This window comes from Triturus cristatus, chromosome 9, assembly GCF_964204655.1.
Source record: "Triturus cristatus chromosome 9, aTriCri1.1, whole genome shotgun sequence".
Lineage (NCBI taxonomy): Eukaryota > Metazoa > Chordata > Amphibia > Caudata > Salamandridae > Triturus > Triturus cristatus.
Genome location: NC_140592.1, coordinates 670,372,417 through 670,396,396, shown reverse-complemented (window position 1 = coordinate 670,396,396; position 23,980 = coordinate 670,372,417). Strand labels below are relative to the sequence as shown.

Below are 23,980 nucleotides of genomic sequence, written 5' to 3'. Positions count from 1 at the left end.
TTATGCAATCAAAACCTCATAAAGCTTTAGAGGATAAACCTGCTGCACTTGTTATGGGCAAAACATTCTGTAGATTCAGTAGGATTATTTTGAGTTCATCTTCAGGTTGGAGGGAGGAATCCAAAATGGAACAATAGATGGCGTAAGTGTAGTACGAGGGTTCATTCATTTATATTTAGGTTGGAAAATGGATTTTCACTATGCTACTTGTGGAATCGCTTGCTACAAATGTAGATTTATTTAGATATTGGTGAGAGGGCCAGGTATTGTGTCTTAAACAAGTAACGTCTGAGTTCCTGACCTGCAATGTAAGTGGACTCATTGAATTGTTATTTTTATTGGTTTTATTGGCATTTTTCTTAAAATGCATATCTTAACAATTCTAGGACAGTACATGTGTAGAGGTATAGCAATGTGTGCAGAAGAGTAACGTCCAAAAGCACAAGTGTACATAAAACAACAATATGCAGCAATATCAAAACACAGGTCAATTATCCACATAGTGGCCTCCAATTAGGCCACGGACATAGTGACAAAGAAAATATCAAACAATAATACAAAGTACTTATGAATGGGGCCTCCTGGAGGGCAAAAACATCAAAAATGTCCGTAAATTACTCTCAACATGGGAATTGAAACCAATCGAAAGGGAAGTTTGGAACAACCAAATAAACAATAAACATAGATAGGTATCAATTTGTGTATACACTCATTCAGAAGTGTAATGTAGAATAACACAGAAGCTGTGTATGATATCCATGAATTAATATGTAGACCAATGCATTACAGTTAACACAAAAGGCGACAGGGAAAAGGGGGATGCCACAGGGGTCATCAGGTGGGGTACGGGATCACTGTTCCACACTGGTGAAATATATGTAAAAGGGCATTCCACGTGTCTAAGATTGGATATTTGCGGAGTCCCCTTACCTCTTCCCTGTGTAGTAGTGCACTCTCCTCCTAAGCTCACACTAGCATGGAAAGGACCCCCACAGAGGACGCCAATGGATATGCCGCTTTCCACTTGTGAGTAATCTGTCTTTTCGCTAACAGCAGGACGAGATCTATGTTAGTGGACTCATTTAAAATATCAAAAATAGAGTGGGCCTGCATTATGCCAAGTTATATCACGTCTGCTTGAAACAGTTGTGGATAGGTATGGTTTTATTTGCATGCTGCTTTATTGGTTCAGTAAGAGCTCAAGGAGCTAGATTTCATAAATAGGATTTCCATCTTTTCACAGACAATAACGCCCTGCTGGTCAAGCAGGGAAAGTGCATTGTAGTGTCAATGTCATTAAAGGGAGCCTAGGGACATTTCTAAATATTTATGCACTGCCACCCAGTAGCTGGAAAATAAATTAGATGACCCTGATAGACACTTCTTAGGTTGTGACAATTCTTAGGGGAACTTCAATGCTGTTATTGGCAGAGACCTGGAATAACGGGGCAGCAAGCGAAGTTCCCACTTTAGAGAATGAATGGCTGACACTTTGGGACTCCAAGATTCATAGCACTGATAACCTCTCCAAGAGCATGCCTACACTTTTTGTTTCATAATAGAAACAGTATATGGGGCAACCCTCTATTCCTAGGAAACTGGGTAATCAATAGTATGAAGAAACAATGGTTCCTTCGGAGAAAGCCCCAAGTCTGAGCTTCTTTGGCCAGAACAATCGATACACATCCATAATATAATAATTCCAATATTTACTGTTATCCATCATTTCAGTTCAACAATTGGATTGTGGGTGCTCCAGTGGACGGTGCAGTGAATGTGGCGTGTGCAAATAGCGCGCCGAGTGAGATTTGTAAACATAACAAAAAAAAAATTAACAATGTAGACTAATTCGCAAAGCAATTTCAATACTGGCTGATAGTTTGAATCTGGTGTAGGCGAATCACAATAAATGGCAGTCAACATGTCATAAGCATCGACGTTTCAACCCCTACATACTATTTAGTGGGGGTCTTCATCAGGACTAGTTTGTAGCATCTACAAGAATTATTATGAACCATATTATTATTTCCTCCGTGTGCAAACCGCACTGAATCAAAATTCAAGTGTACATACTGCACTTACCACATCCAATATTTTGAACAATTGGATGTAATGGCTACCAAGTCCTAGGATCCCGAATATGTATCTAAAAAGTAACAAAACCATCTGTGACCTTCCTTGTAAATTCAAACGGCCAACACAAACCATATCATGTGTGATATGGCTCCTCTGGCACAAATTACCAGTGAGTCTGACCATCCTATAGAACTAGATTTCTTCTTTAAATCATAGTGGAGTGTATCTCAGCTAAAACTCTACCCTAATGCATACACCGGTGGAAAGGACCAGTGCATAAGGGAAAGGCTTAACATAATCGGTTGTTACCTTACTTAGCTCACAGACCAGATCAAATATCACTTCATGTCAAAAAGGTAATTGAAGAGCGCTTCAATAGTTAGAACTTCAAACCGTTTTTCTCCTTAAACACGTACTGAGGTCATTCTGAACCTAAAAACTCTACCTTAAAGGATGCACTCCTTGGGTAGACCAGTGTGTAAGGGGGAGGCTTACCTAATCCCTTGTTCCCTCAATTAGCACTCAAGCCACTAATGTTACTCGATATCAAAGTGGTTAGCACAGAGGGCTTGCGTAGTCATGAAGAGCAGCTTGAACTTTGTGAGCTAGTTACAGGCAACTACTGACTAAGTTACAAAACTAATGGGTCAATCACTCAGAAAAGTGATAGAAAGCTGGAGCCATGCCATGGTCTACAGCAGCCCAAAAGGGCAGCAAGTTGACCTTTTCTAAAAGCCCAGTATAACAGCATGTGTATAAATTCCTCTTTCGTGGACAAACAAAACTGAAATACTAGCCACCGTCAACCGATCGTGGCTTTGGTCTTAAATGATGGAAAAAACACATTATGTGCTTAGGTAAAACAAGAGGAAGCCAACAATTGAAGCTAATCTGTCATCCTGTGGATGTAACAAGAACTCTCCTCTGCATCACGTCTGGCTGAATCAGTGTTTTGCAGAACGCACGCAAATGCTCTATACCTCTGTCTCACACTCTACAGGCACGTTGTGAACCCAAACAGTTTGGACGACAGTCCGTAAAGGATAATTCATAAAATAATCCTTTGCCAACAAAAAAACGCTAAGTCATTAGAACTCAAAGTTATGCCCGCTAATGTAAGTACAAGTTATGATAACGTGAAATCGTAGTTTCATATAGAATGTAGACCGCAGTGAACATGAAAGAAAGACTGTCTGGCCAAACACTCCTATATGCTAAAACGACTCTATGAAAAGGAGGCCAATGGATGGCTTCTGAAAAGAAAAGATGGTAAAATTGAAAGTGTACCACATAAATGGGTGCACAAAATAAAAATAATGAAACACAACATAATGGTTTGGCCTGTCTTCAAACACCCTGAGAGACTGGTATCTTCAAAATAGAATGAATAAGAGTCTGAATTCGTGAGTGGGACCAAGTATTTCAGAATCCATCATTGAAGGGACTTAGGAATGGAGCTCAATACATCACACCTCTTAAAATATTGTCTGGCAGGTTACATTCCAGCCTCCCTGTCCAGCCGAAAAGATCGGCAAAGTACAGTAATGCAGCAAAGTAGAGTTGCCTGTCGCCAGACCCAATGAGCGAGCGTTTGCATTATATAGTGAAAAGTCACAAATAACAGAAAAACACTTACTGGTTTTGTCATTGTTGGAAAAATGCAGTAAATGTACAGTGGAAGTAAAGTTTGGAGCTGGGGACTGTAATATATGAATACCTGCTGACCCTTGTTGAAATGCCCTAGAAGCCAATTCTTTGGTAGTAGCAAAAACACCTAGGGTAGTCCTGTCTGCTAATAGGAAAACATCTAAGGTGGGAGCTCAGCATGTAGACCTAATTATAGATCACGGCCTGACAATTGTAAATGGTAATACACAATCTGATTGCTCACCTTGTCCAACTTTCAAAAGAAGTCCAAGTACCTCAAGAATAGATTACATATTGGTGGCTAATGATGGCCAGAATTACATGATATGAAGGTAATTCCAAGATCTGACAGTGACCACTAGGCACTAAGTGCAAATTTCTTTATGTGCCCCTTTAGAGATGTAAACTTGACTCCTGTTACAATAAAGGATCCATTAGAAATGACTAACCGTTTAAGAAACATAAAATGGGCAACATTTGTAATGCACATTGAGGATTTGACACATTTATATGATCTAATTGTGCAAAAAACGTCTGTGATTGATCTTTCTAATATTCCGAATATTATTTTTGTCAGCATCCGCTGTGAACTAATGGACCTAAGACCATACTCTGTGAAGGAGCAGAGGAGAGGTGCTTGTGGAAAAACTCCCCCCTCTTGGTATGCGACAAGTTGTCGATTAGAGAAACATAATCTTTTAAGATCGTTCAAAAAGGGCAATAGATTAGAAATTGTTAAGGCGCGGAATAGGTATAAGATTGCCCTATTTAGAATTAAAGGGGAATGGAATGTGAAACAATGGATGGTAATAACAAAAGCTCTAGAAAGGGGGATCAAAAGGCTTTCTGTAAGTTAATAGCAGTCAACACACGCACCGTCAATCACCTAGAAGCTGTAATAAAACCAGACAGATGGGTAGCCCATTTTGGAAGTTTGTATAAGGAAATGGATTATGAAAAAACTTCCAACAGATCCCCAGTAGGAGAACTGGACGAGACTGAGGGGAATCTCAACCTTTTGGAATTCAGAGTACCTAACGCAACTGTGGCTCACTTACATTTTACTTTAGCTGAAACAGATTTAACATTAAAACAGATGACAAAAGAAAAGGCCCCTGGGATGGATGGAATACCAGGCGACTTGTTTTTATCTCAACCAGAGATCTGGTCCCCATACTTAAATGCAGTATGTAATAGTATTTTAAAGGGTGACCCAATTCCCCTCACATGGCACGGAGCTGTCGTCATCCACATATATAAAAAGGGGGAAATAAATAATCTCTCAAACTACAGACCTATAAGCCAGCTGGATAACACACAAAAGATTTTTTGCAGGCAGGTGTTATTCAGACTCCATGATTGGATAGAAGAGAATAATATTCTGGAAGAAGCACAAGCAGGTTTTAGCACCAACATTAGTACATTGGACCAGGTCCTACGCTTCAAAGTGTTATCTTGCAAATTTGTCACCTTGATGCAAGATCATCTATATGTCGCTTTCATTGACCTGAGAGCGGCATTTAGCCTGGTTCTGAGTGAATACCTACGGAAAATCCTGGTCGGCTATGGAATCCAAAGAGACCTATTATGATGGCTCTCCATGCAAAATCCTATGCCAAGGTGTGATGGAATATGAAAGGAGATTTAACAGACAGAATTGATGTTAAGCGAGGGGTGAGACAAGGTTGCGTCCTTGCCCCCACACTTTTTAGCTTATATATCAATGGAGCTGTTAAAAAGCTGGCTGAATCCAGGCATGATTCCCACAAGCTACCGAGTGTATCCATCCCGATCTTAATGTTCGTGGATGACACTCTAATAATATCGAGAGCACCAATGGGTTCTCCAATAAGAATTAAACATCTTTGTTGCCTTCTCTGAGGAAAGGGGCTTAGAACTTAACCAAACTAAATCCAAATTTATGACTATAAATCCCCACCGATCGTACAGAGGGAATACGTCAATAGACGGTCTCACATTTTGACCATTTAGGTGTCAGACTTACAGACAACCTAACTTGGGGAGCTCAGCTGGAAAAAGGCTAAGTTATTTTACACCAGAAAGCCTCTGCATTAGGTAGGAAATATAAGGCTGCCTTAGGGGGTGCAGTGTCTCCTGCTATTACTGTATATAGAGCTTTGACGCTAACAGTGGCAGCCTATGGAGCTGAGAAATGGGGATTTGCAAAATCAGAAATCTTAACCAAAGTTGAGAATAAGTTTATTAGGGCCCTCTTTAATCTCCCTGTAAGTTCGCCCACCACACCACTGAGATTAGATCTGGCATTAAATCCAATACATCGAGCAATTCTGTTTAAACCCTTGATGTACTGGATTTGACTTTGGTCCACTCAAAAGTTAGTAATTTATCGGGATTCTGTTAAGGAATTGTTAGCTGTCAATAAGGATGTGTGTACTCCTTGGCTAAATACAATAAGGGACCTGTCAAATAAAATTGGAATGGGCGAACTGTGGATGTCACCAACGCAGATTCACAGAAAGTAAAGCACTTATACTGGGAGGAAGTGCTGCAGCAAATATAGGTTGTCCATCAAGAGGGGAGCATATCCGGTCTGTTCTTGAATCATAAATGTGTACCAAGGTTCGAACCCTATATGGATAAAATTCATCCTTTCCAGGCTAAATGTACAATACTGATGCGGTCTTCCACTGAGAATTCATACCTCAAAGTGGTGTAATATACCTAACAACTCAAAATATTGCCCAAGTTGCCCACAAATAGTTAAGACGCAAGTACACTTTTTGTTTTTTTGTCTTTTTTATGAGATAGCATGAAAGAAATTGATAATTGCTATCTTCAGACTGATGGGCGAGAGGCACTACTGGGAAGCTGCAAGGCTATTGCAAAGTGATTCAAGAGAACAAATAGTCCTTGCTGTATCACGGTTCCTCTATTGTGCATGGAATCAAAGAAATAAGGCCTTAACTAACTTTAAGCTTTGAATACTGATCTTTTAGATAGGATTTTATTTCAATAATACTTGGATGTTCCTAATGCCGATATAAGGATTTGATTGTACAAACTATCGGCTAACTAATTAAGGCATATAAATGATTTTATTGATTGGCACTTGTACTTGTTGCCAATTTTAGCTTAAAGTTGTATGATAGTACAGACATGCTGACATTAGATTCATCTGTAATTTTAATCTTATTGATAGTTTCAACTTGTGTAAATAGGTAGTATGTTTATAATATTGATTATATGTGATTTGATGTGACTGCAAAACATTTATGGCTTGGTAGCCGAAATAAAGTTCTATACATACCCAGTGGAAGTGGAATATTGAATGGATTAGAGGAGAGCAGATTGTCCCTATTCCTCTACATTGTTCAGTCCGTTGGTTATTGAGTCCACTTGTTCAATCCATTTCCATTCTCTTCTAATACATTCAGCATTCAACGTCAACTGTACATTTACTGCATTTTTCCAACAATTACCAAATCAGTATGTGTATTTCTGTTATTTGTCAATTTTCATTTTCATTTGGGAATTTTGTTCCTAGGGTCTGGCGACAGGCAACTCTACGTTGATGCATTACTGTACTTTGGTGATCTTTCTGCCAAGATATGTAGGCTGCAATGAAATCTGCCAGAAAATATTGTTAAGGGGTGTTTTTGTATTGGTCCCAAGTCCCCTTCAATGAAGCATTCTCGAATGCTCATTCCCACTCGTTAATTCAGACCTTTCATTTTATTTTGAAGACACCTGTCTGTCAGGATATTTAAAGGCAGGCCGAACCATTATGTTGTGTTTACCCATTTTTCGACATATGCGTCCATTACGTGGTACGCTTCCAATTTTGTCATAATTTCTTTTGCGAAGCCATTCATTGGCCTCCTTTTTAGGTAGAGCATAGCAGCAGTGCACATGCGCTGCTCGATCTGCAGGGCATGCTGTAATAGAGTATGCAGTGGAAGCTCCGCCCATGTTTTCAATTGGCTGGTGTCATTGTCCTTCGTAAAAGCTGTATTCCGATTCAGACTTGTTAGTCCCTCTTGGGTACCGCCTTGTCTCCATTTGTTACCTCCCATAACGACTGGACCTTTTACTTGGCTCGTTACACGGTCTCCGTTATTTAGTGGGTGAGCACTATTTTCTTTAATGGTCTTTCCTTATTCCAGCACGGTCCGCTTTCACTTTAGTGGCCGCACTGCTTTATTTAATTAAATTGCAGCGCGGTCCGCATCAGTTCAGTGTAGCACAGGCAAACAAGCATTTGCAATGCAACAGGTCTCGCATTTACGCAAGTTTGAGCTATTGGCATTGTAAATGACAATGCCTTTTATTTATGTTTTGGTTTTAGAAACCTAAATAAAACTCATTGCCATTTACAATGCTATTAGCTTAAACTCGCGTAAATGCGAGACCTATTGCATTGCAAATGCCGGTTTCATATTGGCTCGTTTGCATAGAGGTGTGCTTGGCCAGGCAGTCTTTCTTTCATGTTCATTGTAATCCACATTCTAGACGAAACTAGGATTCCATGGTATGCTCACCTATTTTTAATATAGTGGGCCCAACCTTGAGATCTATTCTCTTAGTGTTTTAGTCTCATGGGGCCCATTTCGTGAATTATTCTTTGTGCATTGTTCGCCCAATCTGTTTGGGTTCACAACATTCACGCAGACTAAAGGTATAATTAGAGCATCTGCGGCTTCGGGCAAGAACACTCTGTTTCAGCCAGACACAATGCATAGGCAAGTTCTTGTTACAGTCACAGGATGGCATAATAGCTTCAGTTGTTGGCTCCTTGACAGTACCAAGCGGCAGGGAGCGGATCAGTGTAGGTGCTACAGTGTGGTATGCCTTCTGACGAATGTATGACTACGAAGGCCACCACCCCTCCTTTGACCGAGTTTCTGGTAGCCCCTAAAGCCTAGGGTGCAAGACGAATTGCGCATAGAGTCCCAGGTAGGAACCACTTGGAGTATTTCTTAGGTGTACTCCCTTACACGAGCATGTGGGGAAACGGGGTACACCCGGTACAGTTGTTATAGAGATCCGACAGCCCTCACAAATGTCCCAGATCTAGGAGGCTAGCCGTATGAGCAGAATCATGTTGGCAGACTGTAAGATGGACTAGAGTCATCATTCTCTGAGTTTTCCTTCACTTGATTTGTTTTTACTGTAGCTCATGTCCTCACTAATAAAGGTGACAACCGAGGCACCTGAAGGTATTTTCAATTGAACTGGATCCCGACCTTATCCTGTAAGTTTTATGTAAGAAATCCCTCCAACAGCCAAGTCTTCACGGAGGTTGAGTCCGCCCTGGTAGTACCATCTTACCAGGGTGGGGAGAGGATGCCTATGATGAAGCATGACACAATATTGTGTGTGAGACATCCTCTTGCATTAAGGATGGCCTCCTTGGGCTGAAAGGCCCCACGTGACCTGCAATAGACAGCATCCACATCCAACTTTTGGGATCTTGCTCATTGTGTTGGTTAAGGCAACCTGCTTCTTTTGTGGTTGGATTACCTTACTGGGGGGGGCAGTAGGGTTGCCGTTTATATATAATTTCTTTATATATATTTTCCTCCTTGACTCTCTCTTTACTGGTTTGTAGCTCCCTGATATCACATAGCAGAATCAAGCTTTTTTTAAACTAACTTCAGGATCCAGCCCTGATCGGCTGATGATGGCTTGTATTTCAATTAAAGTTTTGTTTATCCATGAAAGAGGGTGAGCTCCTACACATGTAGTTATACTGGTTATTAGAAAAGGACACTGTGCTGCCTTTGTGGGATGTCTTATTGGGTGTGCTTGTTTTTTTTTTGTTTAAGCACTCCACAAGAGTGCATATGTTTTCCAGCTATTCAACCGTGTACTTCTCTCTGCTGCAATCGTGTTGCTCTTTTTCAGTCTGTGTGCTTCTCCCCACCCCCGTCATGATGCACTCGATCTCGTGTTCTTCTAACCCTGTGTTTCTTTCTCACCTGTGCTTCTTCGCCGAGGTCCACGTTGTGTTCTGCCACTCATTTGCTTTATCCTGCTCCAAATTCCTCTGTGTCAGTTTACTTCCCTCCCCACACCCTCAGAGTTGCTTCCCCATGGACTCCAAACCCTCCTCCATATAACTACATGTGTAGGAGCTCACCCTCTTTCATGGATTGCTTTTCCCCCCACATGCTTGTGCTTCTTTTGTTTCTTCACTCGGTCTTGGATCGGTAAGCAAAAAAAACAAAAACTCATTCAATCACATCATTTTGAAACTCACACCTGCTTGGTGCACACGCCTAAAAATGAGACAGGCTGCCACGTCACCGGCTTTTTTGCCCCTTTTTTATAGCCATGCCTAAAAGCATTTGGGAGACTGCACATTATGTCTAAAGCCATTGGCAAAGGCAATTGGTCTCAAAGTCATGATGTATTGGCTTTGCCAATGCTTGTGTATCTCTTCCTCTTACAACACTGCAATGTTTCAAGTTTCTGGCTGCTGACGTCAGTCGTTCTCCTGCTAGACCAAATGATCTATCTTAATTTGCATAAATTGACATGTTTCTCAATGACTTTTTTAGCCTGTTAAAAAAAACAAACTAATTTTGCTCCTACTTGATCAAACAACTTATTAACGCTACTATCAAAAGTCTCCAATAAGGTCCCTATTTACTTTCCCTGCCTTTTCATAATTTCTTAGTGAATCAATCTTTCAACATTAATCTCCAACGATTTTCTCTAGTTGCAATTAGCATATGCCCCATTATAATTGAACTGTTTTTCATGTAGTTCTTCTTATAGTTTTAAACCCATTTTAGATGGTTAGTTGGAATTGTAATATAATACATTCATTTTGTTAAAAGATAAAAAAAAAAGTAAGGGTTGTATCTTTATGGGCATGGTTTGTGTATGGGTGGAGTGATTCATTTTTCTCTGCTACAGTGCGCTGGGATTCAGTTCATGTGCATAAACATTTTAAAGAATGAAGCTGCCTATGGAGTAGAACTGGTGTTAGAGATATTTCTTCTAACACTTCTAAACAAACTTTAATACAGAAAGCATAGTATTCTTTCCCACCTCACTTCATACTACTTTCCATGTTGTGAAGGAGAAGTTGATTGTCCTCTCAAAAGCAGTTCCTAAAGCCACCGTGATTGACATTCAGGTTCAGAATTATAATCAGTAGGTCCCTTGTTAGATGGCTTGAATAGGCAGTACAGCAAAGATGTGTGCAGAGTAAGGTTATTATGATTTCCGGCATAAACATCGGCATGACTCATTGTCTCTCTAAAATCCCACATTCCCTTCCTATTAAAAATATTTGAGCGCAACATTTTACCTTTCCCAGTTTTTTTATGTATGTGTATTTTGTGATATCTTCATAAACATGGGTGTCATTTAAAGTTTGGTAGATATGGGGACATTTATGAAAAAGAGGCGGATTCCCCGTCTACCAAACTTATGGTCTGCAGGCCTTATTCAGAGGTCAGCGATGTGCCAAGTGGGGCTGGAGGAATCCTTTGACATACAGCCTGTCCACCACAGGGCTGTCATTCTACATACGCCTGAATATCTACTCTACTTAGGGCAGTCGGTCCGTCATACAATTTTCCTGTTTGGTACAGCCATGGATCCTCTGGTGGTTCCGAACTGGAAACAAGAGAAAAGGCCCGCGCATGCTGGAGGAAAACTCCCAGCACATCCGGCCCATTCAGTTTTTTGTTTTTCAATAGCAAACTCCCACTTTGCAGAGTAGACTTATTACAAATGGCACTGGTCCTCCAAAGCTTCAGTGACTTTAGCAGAGCTAGGGCAGCTTCACTAAAACACATTAATCCCTGCCTACATTGTGGAGAGAACTAAATATGACATGAGGTCTTCTGCCGGTGGTGCAGAGGCCATAACTTGCACTGACAGGGCACACCATCTGCCAAATTGGAAATGATGCCCCTAGTATGATGACAGTGCCAGTAATATGCTTTCTGGGTTCTCTGCCTCTTTATAGAATATGGTGCATACCCATCCTGGCCTACAGATCATTACCTCTTGCTTTTCTTCTCACCTCATCTACAATACTAAGCCACGTGGATCCTGTTTCTCCGAAGAGGACCATCTTGAGAAACTCTGCATCATTGCCTTCATAAGTGTGCCATTGTTGCATATTCCTGATCTTGCATATCCAACATCTGTGCCAAACTCGAAGCCATTGCACAACCTCTCTTAGAAGCAGATGTGATCTTTGCTGTTGTGTCCCAGCCTGTGAAACAGACTTTATTTGCTTTATTCTTCAGGCACATGTTTTAACCCACTTCTCATGTCCAAACATGTCTGCGAACAAAAGCCTCCCTCGTCTCTTCTATAAGGACCCTCCTCCTCACTGTTCCTATTTTAGCTCTCCTGGTCTATAACCATTTTTGCACCGTAATATTGGTGGCTTTCACCGAGGATCCTGGGTGGCAGGATTGTGTCCTCCTTTGCAGAATGTCTATTCTATCCGTTTTGTTTAGTGTCATCTCTGAATATATTGCTCTTTATAGAGGGGCCTCTGAAGAAAAATGACAGAAGGTGAAAACCCAAATCTGGTTGACAGATGCGTGATCTATTTGGCATTTTTGGGAGGGAAGCTGCTAACAAATAGTTTTTGCCTGTGCTTCTATCCTTGTAGTCTATTGGAATGAACCTGCCATATTGTATTGAGATATTATGGGGTTGTAAGTGGGGTGCTTTGTGCTGGTCTCTTTAGACTTTGATGTTACCCTTCTAATGATGATCTCTTTCCCCCACTAGCATGAAGCGTGCCAGCTCCTTGAATTTTCTTAATAAGAGTGCGGAGGAAAGTGCTCAGGTACGTGATGTAGGAGATGATGGATGTGGGGGGTGGTGAGTGTTGTTTGTCTATGTTCATCTGACAGAGGCTCTGATTGACATTCATGTAGAGAGTATAGGAATATTGCAAAGTAACATGCAGAATTTGTCAGCCACGCTCACATACATGAAACTGTGCCACCTTTTCCATGAATAAATAGACATGTGTCACACACGGAGCTGTGACATAACTTACAAGAAATACCCCCAATGCTGCCTCAGAACAAACACCAAGTTTCTTATCTGAGCCTTCAGAGTTTGGATGGTGGCCTTTCAGCTACTCTTAACATTTACTCTTAACCCTCAAATGTCAATCCCACAGCCTTTTCACAATGTAAACCAGAACCACTGGAGCCATTGATCTGCAGTGTGTGTTTGGGTTTTGGTTGGGTGCTACAATGTAATTCCGAAGAGTGTTTTTCCCTAAACTGAAACTGTTGTTCTTCAACGTTGTAGCTTTCAACCAGTTCTGTGCTCTCAATTGTTCCCTTTCAAGATAAGATTTATGGTACATTAACCAAGCAACCTTGAAGGAATGATGCTAAAGACAGTAGCATATACACCTTTGCTGCATGATGTTTGAAACCGAGTTTTTGAGCACAGCTCTACTTAATTCTGTTTTCTCTGACATTTTGTTCATAGAAATTATCCAAGTAACATGAGAAGGAGCAAGAGGCATTCATATAAAAATATGTACTTTTTCTTGAATCTGGTCTTGAGACAAAGGTCACATCCAGAGTCTACTGCCCACATGACCACTTTATCTCTGATATTAGAAGCACAGAGGTATAATTTCTGAGAGAAGGTGAATTTATGTTAGTATACACCCATGTACAGCATTCCAACTTAACGTAACACATACATCCTAAAAAATCTCATGTGTTTCTCAGTACAAAGGTTTGGCTGCTTAACCCCTTCAGTGCCCCTCCCTTTCCCCCTCCTGTGCCGGGCGTTTCATTAGCGGGCGGGGCCCATGACGAGAGAGTCTCGTCATGGGCACAGCGCAACCGTGCTCCATGACGAGACTATCTCGTCATGGGCATAGAAGAGGTTAATCCTATCAAATGTTTGTATGATTTGACAGCTCAAGGTAATGTTTATTCCAACAGTCAAGAAAAATACTACTTAAAACCAGAATTGTTTGTGCCCCAAGGTGGTTTTAAGGAAATGTTGGATCACTAGTTCTCAGTGCCTTAACCTTAGACTAAATTATGGTCCTTATTTAGAGTTTGTCACATAAGTGGTGGAAATCTATTACGCTGTATTACAAGTACATTATAACCTATGGGAGTAGTAATACAGTGGAAAAGATATCCGCCATGTTTAGACCAAGTATCCCATCTCCCAAGCTCTGAATAAAGTAGAGAGGCTCTATCATTGGTACTGAGCTTGGACATTATCCCTACTTGCCTTTTCTGTAATCGCTAATAAAGCTAAAAAAAAATTACAAGAGGCACATTGTAGGCAAACAAAGTAATAAGACCGTGGTTATAATTTAAGTTGCAGCATCATTGATATAGAATTGAATTCACCATTTATCAGACTTGACTTCTTTATATAATGTTTGATTGTGGGTCACTTAACAGGTCAATCAATTAGCTTTGTATTCCAAAAAGAGCTGCTGAACAATTCAGATTGAGGCGTGAGCATTTGTTTTGCCATTTTTAAAGACAATAACATTAACAGGCATTTCATTCTATTCTGTGGCATGTAAGTACTAGGCATGAATAGGACAGCAAATTATAATTGATACATAAAGTGTAATACAGTAACAATCCATGAACCATGCAGAAATGTATAAGTGAAAAGTACCCAGACTCATCGCTGAATATTATCAATATGCCTGCAGTCAAAAACAATAAAACACATTCAACAGAATAAAAATAGAATGCCATATTATCTCACAGATACCCAGTGGTGTTACAGATTGCTGTCCCAGACTGACAGATACTAGCATTGATTTAATGCATATTACCTGGCTGGTTCTCCTCACGCAGGAGACCTTCCCAAGATTCACTGCCACATTTTGTAAAGGTTATGGGTATAATTCAGTGTAGATTTTTGCACAGCAGAGTGCCAGATAGTCTGATATATATGATGCTGGCAGAGTTTCATGCCAGGAGACCCTTCCAAAGTGGAGTGCGTTGCTGGACACCTTGCAATACCGGAAAGTTATTTTCGAAAATACTCAGTTGGTCTACTGCAGAGTTGGATTTAGACAGAATACGCAGTCAATGAATCATTTATTCCAGTACTGAGTACCAGCTAATCTGCCAGCTATTGGTGACTGGAGAAGATGCTGTGCCCCTGCATCGTTCCAGATAAGTTCATGTGGCAAAGTGTCAATAAATGTCCCAGGGTTGTATACTAGAAAGATTAGTTTTCACCCATTGATTAGTTTGAATGCAGTGCTAGTACGTTGCTTTGTGACTCCGTGCCAGATAGAAGGAATATGGTAAATGGGTATCATGAAGGGACTTCGGGATTGGATACTAATGTAGACAGTGGGTAGGATGTTGTTCAATTAAAAATCCCTGGGTCTGGTAGATTGGTTTCCAAAATGTGCAAATGTATTTCTAGTAAATAGTTCTAGAGGCAGATTTTGGATTATATTGGGATGTCTTTAGAATTCAGAAACAAACAGATGAAAGGAAAGCAAGCAGATGTTAAGTGGGTCGAGAAGTGTAGGTCTGCTGAGTGCTCCGTAGACGGTAAGAGAGGGTAATTGAAGAAGAGAGCTCAAGCACAAATGTAGGAGAAACCAGGCTATTTATAAGTAATATTGCCAGAAGAGCAGGCTCTTACTATGAGTCTGTCCTCTTTGTTCCACTAGCAGACTGCAGCATCTGCACCATATACAGATTCTCGTTGATGAGAGATTTGAGCCATAACGCTGCATAACTGCGGTGGTCATTCAGCCCCACCGTATCATCTTACGCACATCTTTGAAATGCTCTCTTTGGGGTTCACAAGAAGCTTCTTCACCAAACCTTTTCATAGCTGTCTCTACCAACTAATGTAATGTGCATAGGTTTGACTAATTCACTGTCATCACATTCTCTATAATATCCATAAACATATCCTTAGACTATCTCTGTGTACAGGTGGAATGCCTGGAGCATCATTTTTCAGCAATATATAAAGAAATGTGCCTGTAGGAGGTGACATTTTCTGTGTATTTAAATTTAATATTTTTGTTTTTAATTCCAACTAACCAAATTGAAAACTGCAGCACATTTACTGAAAACACTACTATACTTGAGCCTTTTTTTAAATACCAATAAGGCAGATTTTCTTAATCCTGTGACTTCTTTGGCACCCCACTAAAGTACTACTGGACCTCCACCTATGTACTTTCTAAAATTTAAACCTCAAAGCAATATGCAAAAATACAGAATCAAGTGTACATTAAAACAAATTGTCAATTTACAACAGCTCTTCTTTTTGTCGGTGTAAACCAGTGCTTTACAGGAGGCTGCCAGTTATTCTATACTAGATTCTGTTTGCTGTACTTGCGCTGCTCCCATGAATCATATTTTAAACAACAAGGGAACTCAAAGGTAATGGACCAGGGACCTTGGGAGTTAATTATTCTAGACAACAATGGTCCCTAGAAGGAAGAATTTTTGAGAGCGAAATGAATATAGACTCAGTCGTTACTATATTGGCTTGACTTGCCCAGCCGGGCAGAGGTCTAATATTTACTTCTAAACAATTTAAAAAACAATTAGTACAAACAGTACATAAAGTGGGACACAAGTCTGTGTCCTACTTAGCCATGAGGTACAAGAGAGAGTGGTGAACAACAGGAGGCTCAGGCAATGCTAATTGGTTTGTTACACATGAGTATACACAGAATTGTGAGGAACTAATCGCAAAAAACACCTTTACAAAGAAATAAATAGCAGTTTTTCGTATAAGGTGTATCAAGGTGTCGACGGCGTTTCGAACCGTGGAGAGAATGAGCGGGTCATCATCAGGACATAAGGAACATGCCTGATTCGAGCCACAGCTTCTAATCGGCGATCGAGCCGTCCAAGATACATAATTGTACCTATCCTTTACCGGGTATTCCCGAAGAATTCTACAGACGCCGCCATTGTAGCAGCGCTCTCACCCCCAATCGCCGCCAATTCTGATGGATACATCTGCAAATGGATTTCTCACCTTGTGAATATCCCCTACACCAGCAACATTCGTAAACTTTTGTAGCAGTCCACGCCGATGAGGTCGAAGACGACGTCACAGAGACACGGCTCCGCTCGCGACTCCGCTGACGTCACCGGCTCCATAAAAAGACCTCGTTGGCGTGATGACGTCAGTTCCCTTTTTTCCGCGCCGTCGACGCCAACGGATTTCGGGAATCTCTATCTGTAGCCATACTGTTACGTTGTTTTCTACTGCTTCTCTTTGTCGTCTTCTGTAGAAATGTCGACGAAGAAGTCAGGATTTAAACCCTGTCGTGAGTGTGGGAAGCAACTGTCCATTACGGATCCACATGACGACTGCGTATGGTGCCTGTCATCGGACCATGATGTCGAGGGATGTTCTTGCTGCCGCAAGATGAGTTCCAAGGCTCTCAAGGAGAGGGAGGCAAAGCTTTTCATCGCAAGGATGAAGAAAGAGAAAAGAGGCCGGAGAAAGTCGAGGTCAAGATCCAGGTCGAGATCGAGGTCGGCGTCGAAGTCGACTTCGGGGCATGCTTCCAAATCCAGGAAGCACAAGAAGAAGAGGAGGCATTCCTCTCGGCGTCACTCGGATAAGAATGCCGCTCCGATATCGGCGTCACCCTCTCGACGCCAAAAGGACTTTGTGTTTCCCCCGCCCGTTCCGGATTCACCTGTTGGCCTGTCTTCACCTGTAGCTTCACCGGAACATTCTCCGGCGCCGGCTCCATCTCCGGCTCCGGCTTCGTCCCCGGCTCCGATCGAGGAGCTTCCAGTTCCGGGTGAGCCTTCGGCCCTGCAGATTCCACAGTCGGCGCCGGTCGGTCCGAGTCCGGTGATGCCTGAACAGTATCCTGCGTTCCCAGGACCCCACGCATTATCTTAATGCGATGTATGGAGTCTTCTCCAGAGCCATGTACCCCTCTGGTGCACCTTCGGGTCCTATGGCTTTTAGTTTGGGAGTCCCTCAAGCCTATCCTCAGGCTCTCTTCATGCCATTTTTTCCAGCGACGCCGTCTTAACACCTACCGGCGCCGAGGACTTCGCCGCTCCCTTCTTCACCGGCGCCGACTCGACCTTGCTTGACGCCGGCTGCTCCTGTGGATCCGCGTTCGACGCCGGCACCGGCGCCGTCTGGTTCGATCACGGCGCCGCCGACGCCGGTTGTGAGAATTAGATCAATGAGGGAGGCTCAGAGGATACTGGATGAGCAAAGTTACCTTATGGAGGAGGTAGAAGAAGGGGAACTCATGGAGTCGGACGATGTTTTTGAGGAGTTGAAGGAGGCTAGTGGCCTGGACTTGTCACCCGATTGGGAGATTTCTCCTCCTTCTAATGTCCCTTCGAAGGATGTGGCGCCATACCATGCCGTTATAAGAAAAGCGGCTGAACTTTTAGATCTGCAGCTACCGTCTGCTGAGTTCAAGCCGAACATTTTAACGGAAGTTCTGCATTCTCCTTCTGCTGTTTCTAAACCTCTGCTTCCTTTTAACGATGCCATCTTAGAGCCAGTGATGGAGGTGTGACGTAAGCCCTTTTCTGCTCCCGCAGTTTCAAAAGTTGTCGCCAGGAGGTATCGGGCAGCTCCGGGAGACCTTGAATTTTTAACATCTCACCCGTCTCCTGAGAGTCTGGTTGTTCAGGCTGCATGTTCAAGGAAATCTTCGGGTTCTTTCCCCAGGTCCCGAGTGATAGGGATGCAAAAAAGCTGGATCAATCGGCCAAGAAGGTCTTTTTTTCGGCCAGCATGGCTCTTAAATCAACGAATGCTACCTCTCTCTTGGGACGTTATGTACATGCTCTCATGGACTCAGCTAAACAACTAGCCCAGAAGCTATCAGAGGAGGATAGGGTTGGTTTTAATGAGATCCTTTCGGATGCCCAGGCGGTGGCGCGTCAGGTGATCCAGAGTGGATTGGACACTGCTGACTCTGTGGCAAGAGTCATGGGATCATCTGTTGCCACTAGGAGAGGTGCGTGACTGAAATCATCGGAATTTTCCCCTGATGTCCAGTCAACGCTCTTGGACTTGCCTTTTGATGGCTCTGGTCTTTTTGGCAAGAAAGCGGATGCTGTGTTGGAAAGATTTAAGGAGAGTAAGGCCACGGCTGAATCTTTGGGCCTTCAAACTCAGCCAAGGGCCTCTGTCAAGAGGTACAGGGGCTTCGGAAGGTCTACCTTTCATTCATACGGACAGCCACAGCGGCAACAGCAGCAGCAGAGCACTCTGTATAAGGGGTACAGAGGCAGAATCAGGGGTCGCACTCGTGGCCGACAGCTCTCCTCCTCCTCCTCCTCCTCTTCCTCTTCTTCAGCCCCTCCCACCACCGCAAAGCAGCCCTAGATCCACCATTCTGGATCATGTTGGTCCTGTGGGGGACCGGCTTACCCATTTTCTACAAGATTGGGAATAGGTTACTACCGACCTTTGGGTTCTAGATCTTGTAGGAAATGGGTATGCCCTTCCCTTTCGGGAATTCCCTCCAAATTATCCTCCTTGTCAAGGGGTTTGCTCAGAGAACCACCGTCTTCTCCTACAGGAGGAAGTCCAGAAGTTACTAGAGAAAGGTGCAATAGAGGTGGTTCCAGAGCAGGAGTGGGGTCAGGGATGCTACTCCCGGTATTTTCTGATTCTGAAAAAGGGCGGCAGATTGCGTCCGATATTGAACCTCAGGATCTTGAATCTTTATCTGAAGCAAGAGAAGTTCAAGATGCTCACCCTTGCGCAGGTTTTTCAAGCGCTGAATCAGGAGGACTGGATGGTGTTGATCGACTTGCAGGATGCATATTTTCACATCCCCATCCTGAAGTCGCACAGGAAGTATCTCCGGTTTACGGTGGGGTCGCAGCATTATCAGTTTGCGGTCCTTCCGTTTGGCCTTACTACTGCACCTCGAGTCTTCACGAAGGTGATGGCAGTGGTGGCAGCCCATCTCAGAAGGTCGAGGATTTCAGTTTTCCCCTATCTGGACGACTGGCTGATCAAAGCGGAGTCGCCAGAGAAGGTGCTTCATCATCTGCAAGATACAACTCGGCTGTTGTACAAATTGGGTTTCTTGATAAACGTGCCCAAATCTCACCTGGTGCCCTCTCAGCGCAACCTGTTCATAGGTGCGGTACTGGACACTACTGTGTGTCGGGCATTCCCACCTCCACAGAGGATTCTCGACATACAGGAATTGATTCCTTTATTTTACAATGGAGCGATCGTTCCAGTCCTGAAGGTCCTTCGCCTGCTCGGTCTGTTTGCTTCCTGCATTCTGTTGGTCAACCATGCACGCTGGCACATGAGGGCGCTCCAGTGGTGCCTCCGCAGGCAGTGGTATCAGCACAAAGGAGATCTCAGGGAGTCTGTGAGGATCTCCAGAGAAGCTGCGGCGGATCTGTCTTGGTGGAGCGTGGAGGGCAATCTGTCTCAAGGAAAGCCCTTTCATCTACCTCCATCGGTGGCCACAGTAATAACGGATGCATCCACTTTAGGGTGGGGTGCTCATCTGGGGGATCTGGAGATCAAGGGTCTTTGGTCTCCAGAGGAAAGGTTGCTTCATATCAATCTTCTGGAATTGCGGGCGATACATTTGGCGCTCAAGGCCTTCCTCCCTTCCCTTCTCGGTCAGTCGGTTCAAGTCCTGACTGACAACACTACCGCGATGTGGTATGTCAACAAGCAGGGAGGAGTGGGGTCTCATTGTCTCTGCAGAGAGGCTCTGCGTATCTGGTCCTGGGCTCAGGATCATCAGATTTGTCTGATGGCAAACCTGGCCGGGGTTCTGAACGTACGTGCAGACAGTCTCAGTCGGCAGTTCTCCGCCGACCACGAGTGGAGGCTTCATCCAGAGGTGGTTCGTCACGTCTTTCGGATGTGGGGAACTCCTCGGGTGGACCTCTTTGCCACTCAAGAGAATGCTCACTGCCCGTCATTCTGCAGTCTCCAGTATCCGTTGCAGGGAGCTTTGGGGGATGCGTTTCAGTTGAGGTGGGACTCACATCTCCTTTACGCGTTTCCTCCCATACCCTTGATTGCCTCGTGTGCTGAGGAAGATTCGCCAAGACTGGGCCCAAGTCATATTGATCGCCCCGGATTGGCCAAGAAGGGTGTGGTATACAGATCTTCTCCACCTCTCCTCGTGCCCTCTGCTCCGTCTCCCTTTGAGGGCAGACCTCCTCACGCAGTCGGCTGGGGCAGGTTCTACACCCCCACCTCCAGAGCTTACACCTTCATGCCTGGAGATTGAACGGGGCAACCTGAATTCTTTTTCTCTCCCGCCAGAAGTGATAGATGTAATTTTGTCTGTCAGACGTCATTCCACTAAGTCTATCTATTCCTATAGGTGGTCTAAATTTGTTCTCTGGTGTGGAGAGAAGTCAATTGATCCTTTGAGGGCTTGTTTATCTGACATTCTGCAGTTTGCTCTTTCTCTTGCTCAGCATGGCTTTGCTGTGGCCACTGTAAAGGGATACTTATCGGCTTTGTCGGCTTTCCTTTGCTTGCCGGATCAGCCGTCTTTGTTCAAATCACCTATTGTTTTACGATTTCTGAAAGGCCTTACAAACAAGTTTTCTCCTACTCCTTTTATTGTGCCTCAATGGGACTTAAACCTTGTCTTAACTTATCTGATGGGTTCTCCCTTCGAGCCCTTGCACAAGTGTCCCTTGACGTTGTTGTCTTTCAAGACGGTTTTTCTCATTGCGATCACCTCAGCAAGGAGGGTAGGTGAGCTTCAAGCACTGAGTTCAAAACCCCCGTTCTTGACCATTCATGCTGAAAGAATGGTACTCAGGACCAGGGCTGCTTTTCTGCCAAAGGTGGTAACTCCTTTCCATCTGGGGCAGTCCATTACCCTTCCTACCTTCTATCCTCCCCCCTCACCCTTCCAAGGAAGAGGAGAGACTTCACTGCTTGGACCCTAAGAGGGTGGTGAGCTTCTACCTTGACAGGACAAAAGACTTTCGAGTTGATGACCAGCTCTTCGTGGGCTTTGTTGGCTGCAGGAAAGGCAGAGCGGTGCACAAGCGCACCCTTTCCAGATGGATTGTCTTGTGCATCAAGATATGCTATTCTTTGGCTGGTAAGGAACCTCCAGAGGGTTTAAGGGCTCATTCCATTAGAGCTAAGTCTTCCACTTCTGCTTTGTCTAGAGGTGTTCCTGTGGAGAACATTTGTAGGGCGAAAACTTGGGCCTCCCTTCACACTTTCGCAAAGCATTACTGCTTGGATACCGAGGTGAGGAGGGACGGACATTTTGCTCGTTCCGTCCTTCAGGACTTTTTGGTATAGAAGGATTGACACCCTCCTCCGGGAGTGGGACTGCTGTGGGAATCTTTTCACAAGGTGAGGAATCCACTGGCAGATGTATCCATCAAACGAACAAGTTACTTCCCTTCGGTAACGCTTTTTCTGGTGGATACAGTATCTGCCTGTGGATTCCTCACTGACCCACCCGCCTCCCCATTTTCCACCCTTGTATACCTACAATTCTGATGATGGTGTTTCAAAATGTATTTGTTATCGTCTAAGGCATTGTGTTATTTCTTTTGCCTTTCTATTTATTCTCCACACTGTGTGTGTTGCTTGTATATTATGTACTGTATATACTGTGTATATATTGCTGTCAGTCCGTCCGTGTGCCTCGAAGGCACGGAAAAAAAGGGCGGAACTGACGTCATCATGCCGAAGAGGTATTCTTATGGAGCCGGTGACGTCAGCGGAGTCGCGAGCGGAGCCGTGTCCCTGTGACGTCGTCTTCGACCTCATCGGCGTGGACTGCTACAAAAGTTTCCGAATGTTGCTGGCGCAGGGGATATTCACAAGGTGAGGAATCCACAGGCAGATACTGTATCCACCAGAAAAAGCGTTACCGAAGATAAGTAACTTGTTCTTCAGCAGGGCTCCAGAAGCACCTTCTGTTCCCTAACCCAAACCCGTTTAGGCTAATAGGCTCTACTTAACAGGCATGTACCTTATGTCCTGATGATGAACCGCTCATTCTCTCCACGGTTTGAAACGCCGTCGACACCTTGATACACCTTATACTAAAAACTGCCATTTATTTCTTTGTAAAGGTGTTTTTTGCGATTTGTTCCTCACAATTCTGTGTATACTCACGTGTAACAAACCAATTAACATTGCATGAGCCTCCTGTTGTTCACCGCTCTCTCTTGTACCTCATGGCTAAGTAGGACACAGGCTTGTGTCCCACTTTATGTACTGTTTGTACTAATTGTTTTTAAAATTGTTTAGAAGTAAATATTAGTCCTCTGCCCGGCTGGACAAGTCAAGCCAATATAGTAACGACTGAGTCTATATTCATTTCGCTCTCAAAAATTCTTCCTTCTAGGGACCATTGTTGTCTAGAATAATTACGCTCACATGAATCAAGTTAAGGATACCAACATAATTTTTATCCTCCTATTTCAAATTCTTCCCACTTACGGAGTGTTTCAAATTCTATGTTTTACTTTTTTATGGATATGTAATTTATTATGCAGCTAAAATTATTTAATTTTCGAAACATCTGTGGACCCCCTAAGTATGGTTTCCGACCTCTAGTCTTACGCTGACTCCAGGTTATTAATTACAGCCCAAAAGTAAAGAGAGAATGTAACCTCTAATAGGAAATGTGCATACAATGCTAATTCAACACTGTCCAATTTTTTAGGACTGCCAGCCTTCCCATCATGAAGTGCAGGGTCTATGGGGCAGTCTGTTTTTCTGGCTCGCCAGAAAAGAATCTTGAACACTCCTGCCTTTTTAAGGCTGTTTTTAGCTGAAAACCTGCATTTTCTTTGGTCCTGGACGGAGGCCTTTTCAGAATTTCTGCCTAACCCATTGATGACAGGAAGCCTCTTGATAAATAATGGAGCAACCATCCTGGCAATAATTTGAAAGACTGACAAAAGATTCCTCTATACCAAGAGTGGAGCTCTGTCTAGGAGTCCTCAGCAGGCCTGGGTGGAGCAGAGGAACTCTGCCAAGTGACAAAGAAATCGGCAGAGTTCCTCAAGAGTGCAGTGCGAACTGCCGTTCATGCTGCTCGAGTAGAAATTCTTCCCGAGCGGCAGCTCGCGCTCGCCAACTTAACATGTCGAGAATTAGTGTGGAAAAAACTCCACTGCAGTACGCGGAGCGGAGTTTTCAGGAAACTCCGCGAACGGAGCGGAGTTAATCGCCCAGGCCTATTACTCAGTCTGCAGTGATCACCCCTTATTTGATGAAAGACTTGTATGTGTTAATGACCAAGACAACAATAAATCCTGATAACGGT

The 23,980-nt window shown here is 43.4% G+C and overlaps 1 protein-coding gene across 1 annotated transcript in view; it reads left to right on the top strand.

Annotated features, from left to right (window-relative positions):
• Window positions 1-23,980, top strand: part of KLC2 (kinesin light chain 2) — a 263,961-nt gene that overhangs the window by 212,568 nt on the left and 27,413 nt on the right. The window contains exon 15 of the mRNA XM_085625737.1: window positions 12,472-12,529. Coding sequence (XP_085481863.1) covers window positions 12,472-12,529 — 58 coding nt within the window. The remainder of the gene's footprint in view (window positions 1-12,471; window positions 12,530-23,980) is intronic.